The sequence below is a fragment of the Gracilinanus agilis genome, chromosome 3, assembly GCF_016433145.1.
Source record: "Gracilinanus agilis isolate LMUSP501 chromosome 3, AgileGrace, whole genome shotgun sequence".
Classification (NCBI taxonomy): Eukaryota; Metazoa; Chordata; class Mammalia; order Didelphimorphia; family Didelphidae; genus Gracilinanus; species Gracilinanus agilis.
This window is the reverse complement of record NC_058132.1, coordinates 92688730-92704328: the sequence shown is the minus strand read 5'-3', so window position 1 is coordinate 92704328 and position 15599 is coordinate 92688730. Positions and strand designations below refer to the sequence as shown.

General features: G+C 45.0%; 1 protein-coding gene across 1 annotated transcript in view; it reads left to right on the top strand.

Annotated features, from left to right (window-relative positions):
• PDE2A (phosphodiesterase 2A) overlaps positions 1 to 15599 on the top strand; it is a 192113-nt gene that overhangs the window by 170077 nt on the left and 6437 nt on the right. Inside the window, exons 20-28 of the mRNA XM_044668911.1 lie at positions 263 to 340; positions 4848 to 4970; positions 5455 to 5525; positions 6065 to 6187; positions 10157 to 10244; positions 10578 to 10625; positions 13169 to 13243; positions 13467 to 13566; positions 15023 to 15135. Of these exons, the coding sequence (XP_044524846.1) occupies positions 263 to 340; positions 4848 to 4970; positions 5455 to 5525; positions 6065 to 6187; positions 10157 to 10244; positions 10578 to 10625; positions 13169 to 13243; positions 13467 to 13566; positions 15023 to 15135 (819 nt within the window). The remainder of the gene's footprint in view (positions 1 to 262; positions 341 to 4847; positions 4971 to 5454; positions 5526 to 6064; positions 6188 to 10156; positions 10245 to 10577; positions 10626 to 13168; positions 13244 to 13466; positions 13567 to 15022; positions 15136 to 15599) is intronic.

The following is a 15599-nucleotide window of genomic DNA, read 5'->3' as shown; positions in this document are numbered from 1 at the left end:
TTGATTCTCAAAACTATATGAGGTAGGTGCTATTATTAGCCCCATTTTACAGATGAGGAAACTGAGGCAGAGATTGGTTAAGTGACTTGTCCAGGATCAAACAGCTAGTAACTGTCAGAGTTAGGATATGAACCTAAGTCTTTTGACACCAAACCAGACTCACTTTCCATCATTTCAAGCTACCTGTCATGGGGGAATGCTTGGTGCTGGGTCTTGGCCTCTCTCTGAGTTCCCATCTCTAACCCTCCTTTTACCTCCTCAGTCTCTCCTGTACAAGAAAGTGAATGAAGCCCAGTATCGGAGCCACTTGGCCAATGAGATGATGATGTATCATATGAAGGTAAGATCCTCTCTATCTCCTCACCCACTGCTGATAGATGGGAAACTTGGGGCAAGAAGGAGAGGAGCTGGCCTCCCCCTCTCTTAAGGAGCCAGGTTTACATTGGGAGAAACTGGAGTTAAATGTAGGACAGCCAATGGGAGGACTGAACAGGGAGGCCGTCAGTGTACCTTAACTACAGTGTCGATATATTGAAAGATGGGCAGAGCAGCTTAAGTTTCATGTTTGGGAAGGGTGAGGCTCACATGGATTGATGATTTACTTAGGTTTTATTAGGTATTTATTATTAGGCTTATTAGGTATAATTCTACCTAATCATTTTGGTGTACTTTCTAATAATAAGAGCTGTCCAAAAGTATAATGGATTGCCTTGGGAGGCAATGAGCTCTTTCTGCAGAAGGTGGATGGACCTGTGTTGGGGATCTTGTAGAGAGAATTCTTTTTTTGTGGGGGAGGATTGGCCTAGATGCCTTCTGAGTTTGCTTTTGGCTCTGGGATTCTGGGTATCTCAGCTAGAGCATTTTAAGGGACACAAGAATGTGTCTTGTAGTTGTGGGTATGGTAACTTAGCTCTAGTGTTTGGATTTATCAACTTGTTTTTTCATTTCTGTTCCTTCCCAGGCTCCCCCTCACCCCCTTCCTGCCTCCAGAGACCCTTCTATTATAATGAAAGAGTGTTATTTAGTTGTTTCAGTCTTGTCTTACTCTTCCTGACCCCATCTGGGGATTTTTGGCAAAGATACTAGAGTGATTTGCCATTTCCTTCTCCAGTTTATTTTACATGAGGAAATTGAGGCAAACAGGGTTAAGTGACTTGCCCAGTGTCACACAGCTTGGAAGTGTCTGAAGCCAGATCTAAATTCAGGAAGATGAGTCTTCCTGGCTCTAGGTCCAGTGCTCTAGCCACTGCACCACTTAGTTGCCCCCAATCAATAAGTAGAATTAAGCAAAACAAATTTGTTTGGAGGAGAGTCTTGCCCAAAGAATGAGTAACTCAGGTGGTCTCCATAATGAGAGTACAAGCTTTATTGAGGGAGGATGCTGATAGGCCTGCCCTGGCAACAGAGTGGCCCATGGTGCCGCAGTGGGGAGAGTCTCACCCAAGGAGATTTCAAGTCTGCCTTTTATTCTACTTGGTTGTCAAGGGAGGAGTTGATTGTTGGGGCAGTTGTGATTGGGGCATTGTTTGAACCTAGCTCTGCTTGGCTGGGATTTGAATCACCTGCAATTTTTTGGAGACACTTAACCAAGGGCCTAGGTTATGTTGACCAGATCCAATGACTGATGTAAGGAGTTTTCTGTGTAATTATAAAATTCAAGCAACCCACATGCCCCTCCCTGTACAGATCAATTAGCTATTGTTTCCATGTTCCTTTGATTGTTTACAGATACTTGGCAAGGTGTGGGACACCTCTTTACTGTGCCTCTGCTGATTAGGCTTTGTTGTAGGACCTCCCCACCCACCTCCTCATGGAACCCCATCTGGGTGGCAACCCACATAAAACTCACACTGAACTTTGTCTCACTTCTGTTCTAGTTTAAGGGAGGGAAAGAGTTTGATGCGTTATGGCATCTGTGGGTATAATGGCTTGTTTGGCTCTTTAAAAGAGAGCAAAGGATGACTAGTGAAGGGTTCTGCCCTGTGCTATGCTGCCTAGACCACTGACTCTTTCTCTCCAAGTCCATCTAGAGAGCCTTTTCTTTAGGCTCAGGTCTTTCACCTTTCACTTCTTAATCAACCTCTCTGCTCCCTCAACCTCAATCCAGGACCCCAAGACCCTGGAACTTCCAGGCCCTGAATTTGTCTGGTCTGCTAGGCTCAGAGACCTACATGGTGTATAAATGGAGATTTTGAACCTTGGACTTCATGCCCCATAAGTCCCTTAGTTTTCCCCAAATTCCCTATAATCTCTCCTGCACCTCCACGTTTGCGTGGTCACGTTATTGTTTTATATTTTGCTGTAACTCCTTCCTCTTCCTCTTCTGCTCTGGCGAGCAGTTTGAATAGCTAGATTTCTTACTTTAGTTATTATTAATAAAACTTTATTAAATATAATATTTAGTTATTGGATATTAATTTTGAAAAATGGACAGAGGTGCTGACTCGGAGTTGGGAAGAGGAGTTCAAATTCTCTCTCAAATACTTAATGGCTGTGTGACCTTGAGCAAGTCATTTAACTTCTATCTGCCTTAGTTTCGTCATCTGTAAAATGAAGTATTTGAATTGGATATCCTCCAAGGTTCCTTCTGACTTGAGTCATTGAGCCTTTGACCTATTGTTCCTGATCCCTAACCTCCTGCCCTTCTCCTGCTGCCATCCGCCTTAACTGGATACCTCCCTCATTCCCTTACTTTCCTGGGCTATAAAACCATTTTGAGCATTTGCTTTGTGCAGAGCCATGGGCATACAAGTAGAAAAGTAGGACAGCCCCTACTGTCAAGGAGCTCACCTTCTAGGGGGAGAGACAACAACTACAGAAAGTTTCAGCTACAACTGAAATGAAAGGTTCTCTGGTCCTTATGCAGCAGCAAAGTAGATGATAATAATGCCTTTTCTTTAATGTCAGTTTTACTCATAAAATCATATGATTTATTTGAATTCATTTATTTTAAAACCTTTACCCAGGGGTGGTGAGGTGACTCAGTGGATTGAGAGCCAGGCCTAGAGGCAAGAGGTCCTGGGGTTCAAATCTGGCCTCTGACACTTCCTAGCTGTGTGACCCTGTACAAGTCACTTAACCCCAATTGTCTAGCTCTTACCACCATCCTGCTTTGGAACCTGGACTTAGTTTCCATTCTAAGCCAGAAGTAAGAGTTTACAAAACAAAACAAAACAAAAAAAAAACCCTTACCTTTAGTCTTAGTATCAATTCTAAGTCAAAAGAGCAACAATATACCCACACTTCGATAGAACCGCTGAGCCAACTTGGTATCTTCTCCTTATAGGATTCATAACCAGAAGAGTTCAGATGAAGAGACTAAAGGGCAAAGGGGGTGTGTGGAGACTGCCCAAGAGACACAGAGACAGCGCCATTTCTGAAGCCAGAGTCTGAGGCCAGAGTCTGAGGCCAGATTTGAACCCAGGTCCTCCTGACTGTAGGCCTGGTGCTCCATCTGGCTACTGTGCTACCTAGCTGCCCCTGATTTTATAAGCTTTCTCAATTGTTCCATGCAGTGACAATTCCTCAGGCTCAGCTTATCCCATCATGATCCTTTCTAACCCAGCTCATCTCCAGCTCCAATGAATGACCTCTTCAGCCCCACACTGGCCCCTCCCATTTGAAATTGACTAACCCGGGTGGGCGGGATTAAGTCTCTTTGATCAATTCTACTTTCTCTGGTTCAGTTACTCAGCCAATAAACCTTTATTAAGCATTTGCCACAATGTTAGGTTCTTTGCTAGGTCTAGGCACACCAAGACAAAAATGAAACAGTTTCTGCCCTCAAAGAGGTTACATTCTTTTGGGGAAGACAACATGCTCACAAACATGTATCCAAAAGAAATACAACATTATCTTTTTTAAAATCCTTACTTTCCATATTAGAATGGATATTAAGGATCAGTTCTAAGGCAGAAAAACAGTAAGGGCTAAGCAGTTGGGGTTGTGGACTTGCCTAGGATCACACAGCTAGGAAGTGTCTGAAGTCAAATTTGAACACAAAACCTCCTGACTCCAGGTCTGATACTGTGTCCACTGAGTCACTTAATTGATTAGAAGATAGCTTTTTAATTTTATTTCTTTGTAGGGGAGACACTAGCAACTGGGGAGATCAGGAGAGGCTTCCTAGAGGAGGTGTCATTGGAGCCTCTGTCTTAGTAGCAATTGTTTGAAGGAAATAAGGGATTCCAGGAGGAGTTTGCCTAATCAGGAAGTCTGCTTAGGCTGCTATACCCACACTTCCATATAACCATTGAGCTAACTTGATATCTCTATTTTATAGGATTTATAACAGGAAGAGGCCTTAAAGGCTCACCCTTAACCTTTTCATTTTACAGATGAAGAAACTAAAGGGCAAAGGGTTCTGTGTATAAATTATCTAAGAGACATGAAGGCAGTAATATTTCTGAAGCCACTTGCAATATTTATTCCACTATTCCATGCAGCAAGTATTATTGTCCCTGTTTTAAAGGTGGGGAAACAGAGGCACAGGGAAATAAAGAGATTTTTCTTTTTTGAAAAAAGATATTGTTTTTTGGTTTTTATAACATCTATATTTGAAAAACTTCAGGTTCACTTGACTTGATAAATGAACTTAACAAGCTCACTTAATTAGGTTCATTTAATTAGTAATTAGATAAAGTGTTTCAAATGGAGGTAATTTAAGTGTTAGAACTGAGTTTCAAACCCAGGTCTCTCTACCCAGGAGCATGCTCCCCTAAATGTGATCAGCTGTGGCATATTTAGGGAGGGACAGTGTCTATACCCTTTGTTGCCCACTCCAGTTGGATGGTGGTATGATGGATGAGAAATGGTGTCTCCAGTGCCCTAAGCTCTGTCTCTTCTAGGTGTCAGATGATGAGTACAACAAACTTCTTGGTGATGGGATCCAGCCTGTCTCAGCCATTGACTCCAACTTTGCCAGTTTCACCTATACCCCGCGCTCTCTCCCTGAGGATGACACCTCCATGGTGAGCTCACCCCTCCTCCAGGCCAATCTGCCATGTTAGTAGGAGATGTGCAACAAGAGGGACTTGGTGTAAGCCTGAAGAACTTTCCAGAGAAAGGGTATGAGAAATGGGTCACAGAAGGGCTGTCCTGGAACACTGGGAGTAGCCTTGCTCCAGACTCCAGAGAGAAAAACTAGGACTAACCAATGGGAAAAGTTATAAAAATAGGTAGGCAGCTTTCATCATCATGGAAAGAACTTCCTAACAATTAGAGCAATTTCACCATGGGCTTGGCTGTCTTGGGAGGTATCCTGTCAGTCAATCTCCAAACAGAGACTAGATAGCTATTGGTTGAGGAGGATTCCTACACTGGGAAGCAGGGAGAGGGATGTGGGACTAAATGTGGTCTCTGAGGTCTCTTCCAGTTCTGTGTGAGGGCTGCAGAAAGGGCAATGGGAAGTGAGGGGTTCCTGCCAGCCTGCTGACCTACCTTCTCACTCTCTAGGCCATCTTGAGTATGCTGCAGGACATGAACTTCATCAACAGTTACAAGATTGACCGACAGACACTGGTCCGGTGTGTGCTCTGGCCCCCCAAGTCCCTGCTCTGAGGGGGAGATGTGTTCCTTGCTCTTTCCTGAAGGAGAGATGTTCCTGCCCTTAGGGAGCCCCTAGTGTGAGGAAGGGGGAGATATGGTCCCTGTTTCAGGGAGTCCCTGATTCAAGGGAGGAAGAAATACTCCCTGTCCTTGGGAGCTCCTCATTTGAGAGGTGGTGTAGCCTTTAGAAAGCCTCTGCTTAGAGGAGGAAAGCCTTCCTGCCCTTAGAGAGCCCCTAGTATGAGTGGGGGAGCAGGAGACGTGGTCCCTGTCTCAAGAAGTCCCTGATTCAAGGGAGGGAGATATACTCCTTGCCCTTGGGAGTCCCTCATTTGAGGGAAGGTGTGGCTTCTGCCCTTTGGTGTCCCTAGTGTGAGAGGGGGGATATGCCTGCTGCCTTCAGGGGGTCAATAGAATAAGGGAAGGATGGGAACAGGATGGGGACAACCTAGGAGAATTTCTTAGGGAAGTGGGTGAAGAGTGTTGAGTCTCCTCCTCTTGCCTGGTTCCTATATAGGTTCTGCCTGATGGTGAAGAAAGGTTATCGAGACCCTCCCTATCATAACTGGATGCACGCCTTCTCAGTCTCCCACTTTTGCTATCTGCTCTATAAGAACCTGGAGCTGTCCAAATATCTAGAGTAAGTGGCCCTGGCCCGCAGGCCATAAGTTCTTCTTCCAGGGATCCCCCATTTGCTACACCAGATATATAATGAGGGAGCTGAGGCCCAGAGAGGGGAAGGAACTTCCCCAAGGTCATAGAGTGAGTGACGGAGCTAGGCCTGGAGCCCTAACCCTCTCACTCAGAATGTTTGATCTGGAGAAGTGTGGCTCAGTTCTACCATTCTATAGATGAGGAAACTGAGGCCTTCATAAGGAAACTTGTCCAAAGTCAGTCAGAATTAGTGGCAAGGGGATGCTAGAGCCAACTCCTACCCTCCCCCCATCCAATTACTAATTTTTCACCGTGAGCATTTATAGCTTGGAAATCAGCCAAGCTGCAAATCAGGCCTTCATTTATCATTTTGTTGATTGTTTACCAGTGATTCCCAAAGTGGGCACCACTGCCCCCTGGTGGGTGCTGCAGCGATCCAGGGGAGTAGTGATGGCCACAGGCATATTTGGGGGTGGTGAATAACTGTAAGGGAGCAGTGATAGTATGTGACAGGGGCCGCTAAGTAATATTTTTTCTGGAAAGGGGGCGGTAGGCCAAAAAAGTTTGGGAACCACTGGTTTAAACCAAAGCAGCAGGCTAGAACCAGATTAAAATGTAATTGGGAAATATTTAATAAAATCAATAAAAATTCCAATAAAACATAAAATAATATTATATTTTAAAACCAAGGGTGGCGGCAGCTGGGTAGCTCAGTGGATTGAGAGCCAGGCCTAGAGACGGGCAGTCCTAGGTTCAAATCTGGCCTCAGATACTTCCCAGCTGTGTGACCCTGGGCAAGTCAATTGAACCCCATTGCCTACCCTTACCACTCTTCTGCCTTGGAGCCAATACTCAGTATTGTTATAAATAAAGGATAGAGAGGGTAAACTGGACACTACCACTGTGAATTGGGTGACAACAGTGATAGTTCAGATATGTGGCTAGAGCAAGATCACCTGAGTCTTGCCACCTAGCTAGATGTTGTACCACCTCCCTCTTTTATAACAGTGCCCAGGCAGGATCCTTCAGGTCAGTAGATGTTATCCCTGTCAGGTCCCACCTGGGGTTGGTTAATGGTGGATATTGGGCTCTATTGGCTTTGGACATGTTTATCTGACTGCGTTGCTCCCTTCCCAGAGAAGTGATGAAACAACCACTCCAGGAAGGTATTTGAATAGCTTTATATATTTTTACTCATATTTTTTTTTATTTTAAACCCTTAACTTCTGTGTATTGACTTATAGGTGGAAGAGTGGTAAGGGTAGGCAATGGGGGTCAAGTGACTTGCCCAGGGTCACACAGCTGGGAAGTGTCTGAGGCCGGATTTGAACCTAGGACCTCCCGTCTCTAGGTCTGGCTCTCAATCCACTGAGCTACCCAGCTGCCCCACTTTATATATTTTTAACAAGGAAGGAATATTAGGAAATGGGAAGAGGAATAGGGAAACCCTAAACTAATTTTGATAATAGTAATCCCTCAGGGCTATAGGCAGGTGAGTGATTCTGGCTTGATCTAGCTCCTCTGGCTCAGCCTGGCCACAGCCAAACCAGAGCAAGCAAGCTGTTGTTTGATGTCTTTCAGCTTCTTCTTCTTGCTAGATGTTATGCCTTTACAGCCTTCAGGTACCACCCCTTTTCCACCCTCTTCTTCTTCTCCTGCCCACTTCCCGGATCCCTCCCGGGCCCCGGGATACCTAGATACCTAAGGATAGTTTGAATACCTAAATATCTAGGGGACAGAAGAATAAGAGGATTCACGGTTTGGATACAGGTTGGCAAATGTTAATGAGGTACAAGACAAGAGTTCTTGCAAGGTTGAGCTAAGCAAGCCTCAGATCCCAATAGACCAGGGTCTACAGATCCCAGGTCCAAGGGAAAGGAAAAAAGCCCAAAGCCAGGGCTTCCAGGGTATTTATACCCCCCTGGCCAACTGCTTTCTCCCCTGTCCTCATGGCCTCTGGGAACATTCTGAGATCCAATGGTCTTCACCTGTCAATCAATGGTGTGGACTCTCAGCTCCCAGAATTTCAATATAACAGTATTGACTCCAAGACAGAAGGTAAGGGTTTTAAAAAAAATTAAAAAAATAAAAAATTAATTAATATTAAAATTTAAAAAATAAAACTAAGTTAGTTGGTGGCCTGCAGGGATCCTTAGATATAGATTAATGGCCCCTGTTTCCATTTGAGTTTGACATCACTTGTCTAGACTTAAGAAAGTGATGGAAAAGATGTCAGTAATGCAGATTAAACTTTAAAAGTGTGTTGTCTACTTTAGAGAGCCAGTTGTTAAACATTTACCAGCCCACCTGTGGTTAGTGCTAAAGGCAAGACTAAGACCCCAATCCTTTGATTACATTTGTAGACTAGTTGAGCTGGAGAGGAGCTTATCTAATCCAGTCCTATCATTTTACAAATGAGAGTAAGTGACTTGCCCAACATCATACAGGACATTTGTAGCAGAACTGAGACTCCAACCAACCAGGATGGTGCAGGGCCTTGAATTCTTCTAATTTTAAGGAGCAATTGAAGGAACTAGGGTGGATTAACCTAGAGAATAAAAGCCTCCTGGGGGACACAATAATTGGCATTAAGCATTAGAAAGCTTGTCATGAGGAAGAGGGCTCAGACATGTTCTTGTTGACCTTAGAGGGCATAATCAGGACCAGTGGGTAGAAGTGACAGAGGGACAAATTTGAACTCGGTTTTAGGGAAATATTCTTGACAACCAAAGCTAGAAATGGAATGAGTTGGCTTGGAAGGTGTTGGTTTGCCCTCCTTGGAGGTCTTTAAGCAGAGGTTAGATGAACTACTTGCCTAGTATGTTTTAGTGGAAATGCCTTTTGTGTGTGGCCTAGCCTGGATGACTGCTGAGATCCCTTCCAATTCAGAGATGGTATTGGTCCAAAACCAGGGCTTCTTTCTGTGCTGGTGCCCCTACTTCCCAGCCATGAAATCCTCAGATCCCAGAATCAGAGAGGATGATGTTCTAGTCTAGCCCCTGTCTGAGAAAAGAGCTTTTCAACAAATTCCCTGACAAGTAGTCATGCAGGCCCTCTAGGGAAGAGGAACCCACTTCCTCCCTAGGACAACCATGTCCACTTGGGGATCCATCTAATACTTTGGAAATTTTCCTTTTCCCAGAATCAATCAGCCTCTAGGCAACACCTCCCCATGGCTCCTAGTTCTTTCCTCTGGGGCCAAGCAGAACAAGCCTAATTCCTCCAACAAGGTGACAGCCCTTCAAATACTTGAAGCTTGTGATTAGCATTTTCCTAGAGTCTTCCCTTTTCCAGGATATATATTCCCTATTCCTCCTATTGCTTCTTGTCTGGCATGGTCTCCAGCACCTTCTCCTTTTGGTTTCCCTCCTCTCTGCCCTCTCCAGTTTGTCAGTGTCCTTCCTGAACAGAATAATATTCTAAGATGTGGTCCTTCTAGGGCAGAGCATGATGGCATTATCTCCTCTCTCACTCTGGATACTTTGTGTGTTTATGGTGTCCAGCAAACATTATCAAGCCCTATGTGCTAGTGCAGGAGGGATTAGGGATGTGTGTGTGGGAGGGGGAATGCAAAGACTAGCTTTAGTCTAGACCCTTGTCATGTAGAGTTTACAGTCTAATAGGAAATGCAAGGGTACAAATAAGTATGATACAAGGGAGAGTAAGATAAGTGCACAGGGGAAGTACTGGTAATGTACTGTGGAAGGTTTGACATGAGAAAAATCTCTCAGCTGGGGGGATCAGGGCAGACTTCTTGGAGAAGGCAGTTGGCTGAGTTGCTCCTAGAAGGAAGAAAGAAGGGGGTTTGCCAGGACTCTATTCACTGACTCAGGCTGTCTCTGTGATTCTGAGGAGTCCCCTCCTTCAGTCTTTTCCTTCTCCTTTCCTTAGATATTGGGTAGGGTGGAGGGGAGGCTGGATCAGCTTACTTCTGAGGGTCTCATCTTCTCCCCAGTGACATTGAGATCTTCGCCTTGTTCGTCTCCTGCATGTGCCATGACCTGGACCACAGAGGCACCAACAATTCCTTCCAAGTGGCTTCGGTGAGCCTCTGACCCATTGGGGCTTTCCCCTTTTCAGTCCTTTTCAGGAGTGGGAGAGGATGCTTTATCTTTCATGGGATGAAAGCCCAGATGCTTGCTTAGGACAGGCTGCCTGGAGGAGGGGGTGCTAGGTGTGGGAGGAGGGTAGGGGGAAGGAAAAGAAGGATTAGCCCAGCCCAGGAGCTTAGAAAAGGTAAGGCAGGAGGCACGGGAGGAACATTTCTGGGTGTGGGTGAATAGCTCAGAAAAAGGCCTGCTCTGGGAGATGAAGGATAGAAATCTGGGTACTTTGAGGGCGGGGCCAACAACTGAATTTCCTGGGATCTTTTTCAGAAATCTGTGCTCGCCGCATTGTACAGCTCTGAAGGCTCTGTCATGGAGGTAATAACCATAAAAGTGACTCATTCTCCTAGTACTATTAAGGTTTACTAGTTGCTTTTTCTTCCCAGCAGCTCTGTGAGGCAGGTAATGCAGGTATTATTACCCCAATATTAGAAATGAAGAAACAAACCCAAAGAGTTGAAGTAACTTGTCCAGTGTCACAGATAGGCAGTTGGAGAACTATAGCTGGAACCCAAATATTCTATCTTCGAGACCAAGCTCCTTCCTCTCCTACAGGCTGCCTGTTCTCCCTATCCTCACTGTATATTCTCCTGGGCTGGCATAAAATTCATAGGGATCCCAGGGCCAGTCTGATTCTTCCTCTTCCCCTCCATTCTGCCCCGTCTTCTCCCCCTGACAAAAGCTACTTTTCCCCACTGGCTCAGGAGAACCATAAGGCTGCTTTTTCCCACTTCTTTCCTCATCTTTCCCATATCTTTCCTCACACCTCTACCTCTAGCCAACTTAGCACCCATAAATAAAGCTTGCAGATTAAACCTCATTCATATATCTGGGGAATAGACTTTGAGAACATTATAGGATAATTTTAGAGCTAGAAAACACTTCAGAGTCCAATCCTTTTTTCTCTTAAAGAAATGTTTATTGCTATTCTTTTTTTTAACCCTTCCCTTCTGTCTTAGAATCAATACTTCCAAGGCAGAAGAGCAGTAAAGGCTAGTCAAAGGGGGAAAAGTGATTTGCCCGGGGTCACAGGGCTAGAAAGTATCTGAGGTCAGATTTGAACCTAGGACCTCCCATCTCTAGGCTTGGCTTTCAATCTACTGAGCCACCCACCTGCCCCCTTGCTATTCTTTTTTAAACTATCTCTTTCCAGTGACCTCTCACCCTTCTCCTCTTTCCTTTTTTTCCCCCTCCCTCCTGTTTTCTTTAGTAAGAAAATAGACTTGGGACTCAGAGGGGAGCAGGGACCTACCCAAGGTCACCTAGTCAATGTCAGAACCAGGACTTGAACACATTCCTCTTTCCTGTATGCTACGTGACTGTCCTAGAGTTAGTTTCAAGTCATATAGGACTGAAAAGAACTTGTGGAGTATAGGTTTTGTCATTGAAGTTGGCTTCTACCTCTGAACAATAGGGAGGAGGTCCGAATGGATGGAAAGCCACATGAGATGGTGTGGGAAGCCAATAAGAGAAACAGTCTCAAATAGATAAAAATCTGAGACTCCTCTCTTGACTCCTTTTCTGATCCACACTTCTCCTTATCGAAAAGCTTTAAGCCCCTAGCAAACCAACAGTTAAGAGGTTAGCATTCTCTCCTTTGGTCAAAAATACAACTGTTTTTGTTTCAAAAGTAGTTTAGACACTCAAGATCATAAATTCCTCCAGGAGGGGCATTTCACCCTGGAGAAAATATTCCCTGTCACAGCTTTCTGATAAGGACCCAGCCGAAGTTCCATCTTAGCCTTGTTCTATTTGGAAGCATTTGAGAATCTTTGTGTTTTGATATGACATAATTTGTGTTTCTTCGCAAATGCAAAGTTTTGGGGGGGTTCTTTTGTTTGAAGTGAGTCTTGAAGTATATATAATAAACTCCATGCTGTAAGAGACACAGCAGCAGCAGCAGCATGAGCTAACAGAAAGACTTTTTTCTTATCAACTAAACCATCATTATCGTCATCATCATTATCAAATTATCTGGAGATGATAAAAAGATCTTGAGAAGATGGGACAGAAAACATTGTGTCAAGCAATTTGCAGGGTGTTAAGAAGCTAAATTAAGTCCTTGTCCCACTATTTACAAACTTTTCAACCTTTACCTTCCCCATGGATAAGATAAATGGGGTGGAATGGGCTGCCCTAGGAGGGAGTGGATTCTCAAACACTAGAGATCTTGAAGAAGAGGTTGGCTTACCACTCATGCCTGATCATTGGCTTATAGGGGTAGAGCTGGAAGAGACCCCTGTGGTCTTCTAATTCAACTCCTTTATCTTACAGGTAAGGAAACTGAAGCCTAGGAAGTTTAAGTGATTTGCCAAGGTCCAACAGCTAATACATGTCAGAAGATGATTTCAGAATAGGCATCTCCACTCATACTCCAGAATGTGGAAGAAATAGTTTAGAAATGTTCCTTCCAGAGGCATCACTGGGAGAGTTACTTTTCTTTCTAGGTTCTTCCATGAATCACAGTTGGGGACAGCTTCTAATTAAATCCAGTCATACAAATTCAAAGTGGGAGGATTTGGACTTGAACTCAGATCTTCTGCCTCCAAGACCAGAGCTCCTTTCCTCCCACATATTTCTTTTTCCTCCATTTCCTTACTCATAATCCTTTGGGCTGACAGATCATTCACACAGTTCAGTCTGTTTTTTTTTCCTTTTCTTCCCCACCATCCTCCAAATATTATCTTCCCATTTGCTTCAGCAATCAGACGCAATCCAATGCTAACAGACCATGTTTCTTTGACTAGTTTGGGTTTTAGTGTCTCTTTTTGGGAGGGGGAGGGCAGTCAAGACAATGAGGTAAAAGCATCCAGATGGATATTTGCACAGGGCCCTATTTCTACCTCATCTTTTCTCCACAGAGACACCACTTTGCTCAGGCGATTGCCATCCTCAACACCCAAGGTTGCAACATCTTTGATCACTTCTCCCGGAAGGTGACAGATATTCAGTCTTGACTCTGTGTGTGTGTGTGTGTGTGTGTACTTGTGCTATTTTGTGTCTAAGAGTTTGGGGGAGAGAGATGGGGACCAACCAGATTGGAGAAGGTGAGATGGGTAAGGCAGCATCAGAGTTTGGAGCATGGGAATCTGATGGATGGGAAATTTGTGGGTCCTGAAGGAGGTATACTGACCAGTGCCTATCTCTTGGTCACTGCAGGACTACCAGAGGATGCTGGATCTGATGAGAGACATTATCTTGGCCACTGACCTAGCTCACCACCTTCGTATCTTCAAAGATCTTCAGAAGATGGCTGAAGGTATACTTGTCAGAGACCCAGATGCTTCCCATTCTTTCTTAGAGGCCCTGTGGATATTAGAGGTGGAGGTGGTAGGCGGAATGGAGGAAAGACCAATGATTTGGAAGCTTACATTCATTTGGCAGGGAGAGTTGATGAGGAAGAAGAACCCTTTAAAAGAAATGTAGCTTTGGTTTTAAGGCCACCCACTACCCACTGCAATCCACATCACCATTCTGGGGCACCAGCTTTTTCTTTTGGAACTGATCCAATGGACATCCATGGGAGATGAAGCCTTTTCATTACTTTCTAAAGACCCATGACCTCGATATCCCAACCCTAGGCTCCCCCTGGACCTGGTGACTGGCCCCTGGATCTGCATTGTTCCAAGATTTACTTCACCCAGGTCCTATTCATCTTTCCTTCTCTCCTGTTGCAGTGACCTAACTGGACATCCTTAGTGTACCCTCACTTGCCCCTTCTGACTCTACTTCCCCTTGCCTTTGTATACTCATACTTGAGATTTCTTGGCTTGATTTACAAGAAAAAAAAGAACACAGAGATATAAAGATTTAGGAATGATGCATCAGAAATACACCCTTAAGAAGTTTCCCTCATTCCAGATTAGCTGGCTCTAAACTTCCTTACTTGTTCTAGACCAGTGATTCCCAAAGTGGGTGCTGCAGCAATCCAGGGAGTGGTGATGGCCACAGGTGCATTTATCTTTCCTATTAATTGCTATTCAAATTAAAAAAAATTAATTTCTAGGGGGCTAAGTAATATTTTTTTCTGGAAAGGGGGCAGTAGGTCAAAAAAGTTTGGGAACCACTGCTCTAGACCAAGGTTCCCCAGCTTTGGCCTGTGTGACCTTGGCCAAATCACTTGGCCCCTCTGGGCTTCAGTTTCCTCATCTGTATATCTGTATATTCCTAAGCCATGTGACCCTGGGCAAGTCATTTATCCCCCTTTGACTAGCCTTTACCTCTCTTCTGCCTTGGAAGTATTGATTCTAAGATGGAAGGGAAGGGGTTGTGGCATCCTCATGCACATCCAGAATCCCAAATTTGTTCAGTGTGTATTACACACTTCCATGAATCCAGGTGCATCTCTTCACTGCAATCCCCTTGGGGTTGAGAGACACCTCACGCTGTTCATCTTCAGCTCAATCCTGGAAACCTCATCAGCTCACCAAGACCCAGCCTAAGCTGGGCTTCCCTAGTTCAGCAGGGACAGCTCCTCTGAGGCTGGGATGGGGAGATGTGTGTGAGGGCACAGTACTAGCTGCTGACCGCTAGGGGTCAACGTCACTCTCTTGTTTACAGAAGTGACTCCTTATTACCAAGAAACCAAGGCTCTGGTCCCTAGATGCAAAAGATGTTTTAAATTTAATTTTAATCATTTTGGGGGGGTCTCTCTCCCTCCCCCCCCCTCTCTGTATGGGTCCCAACACTGTCTCTTTTCCTTTTCGGCCCCACAGTGGGCTATGACCCAAAGAATAAACAACACCACAGCCTCCTACTCTGCCTGCTCATGACCTCTTGTGACCTCTCTGACCAGACTAAGGGCTGGAAGACCACTCGGAAGATCGCGGTGAGTCCCTCCTCTTCCCTTTCTCCATCAGGCAGCCCCGTCTATGTCCTTCAGCTTGATGCCCAGGCTCTGATGGCCTTGATCTCAGGCAGATGGCATAGCTCTCTGTACTGGCCTCTGCCACACTCTAAGATGAGGGACTTGGTGCTTCATTAAGGGGGGAGCATCTAAGATGGGCCTTGAAGGGTGGGTGGATTTCAGCCAGTGAAGCTAGGGTTGAGATGGGAGTTGCGCTGCTGTGCTAAACAACATATGAGTAGACCTGTCAACAATGGACAAAACAAAAAAGAACTATTAATTGCCTACTATGGACAGAGCCATGTGGTGGGGAAGTCAGCTTGGTAAGAGATGGCCTCCATCCCTGGAGAGCACCCAGGAACTATAATAGCTGATGGGATTCTGGGAAGGATGAGGCCACATCTATAGCCAAAGGAGATCGGAGACCTCATGAAGGCATCTAGGCT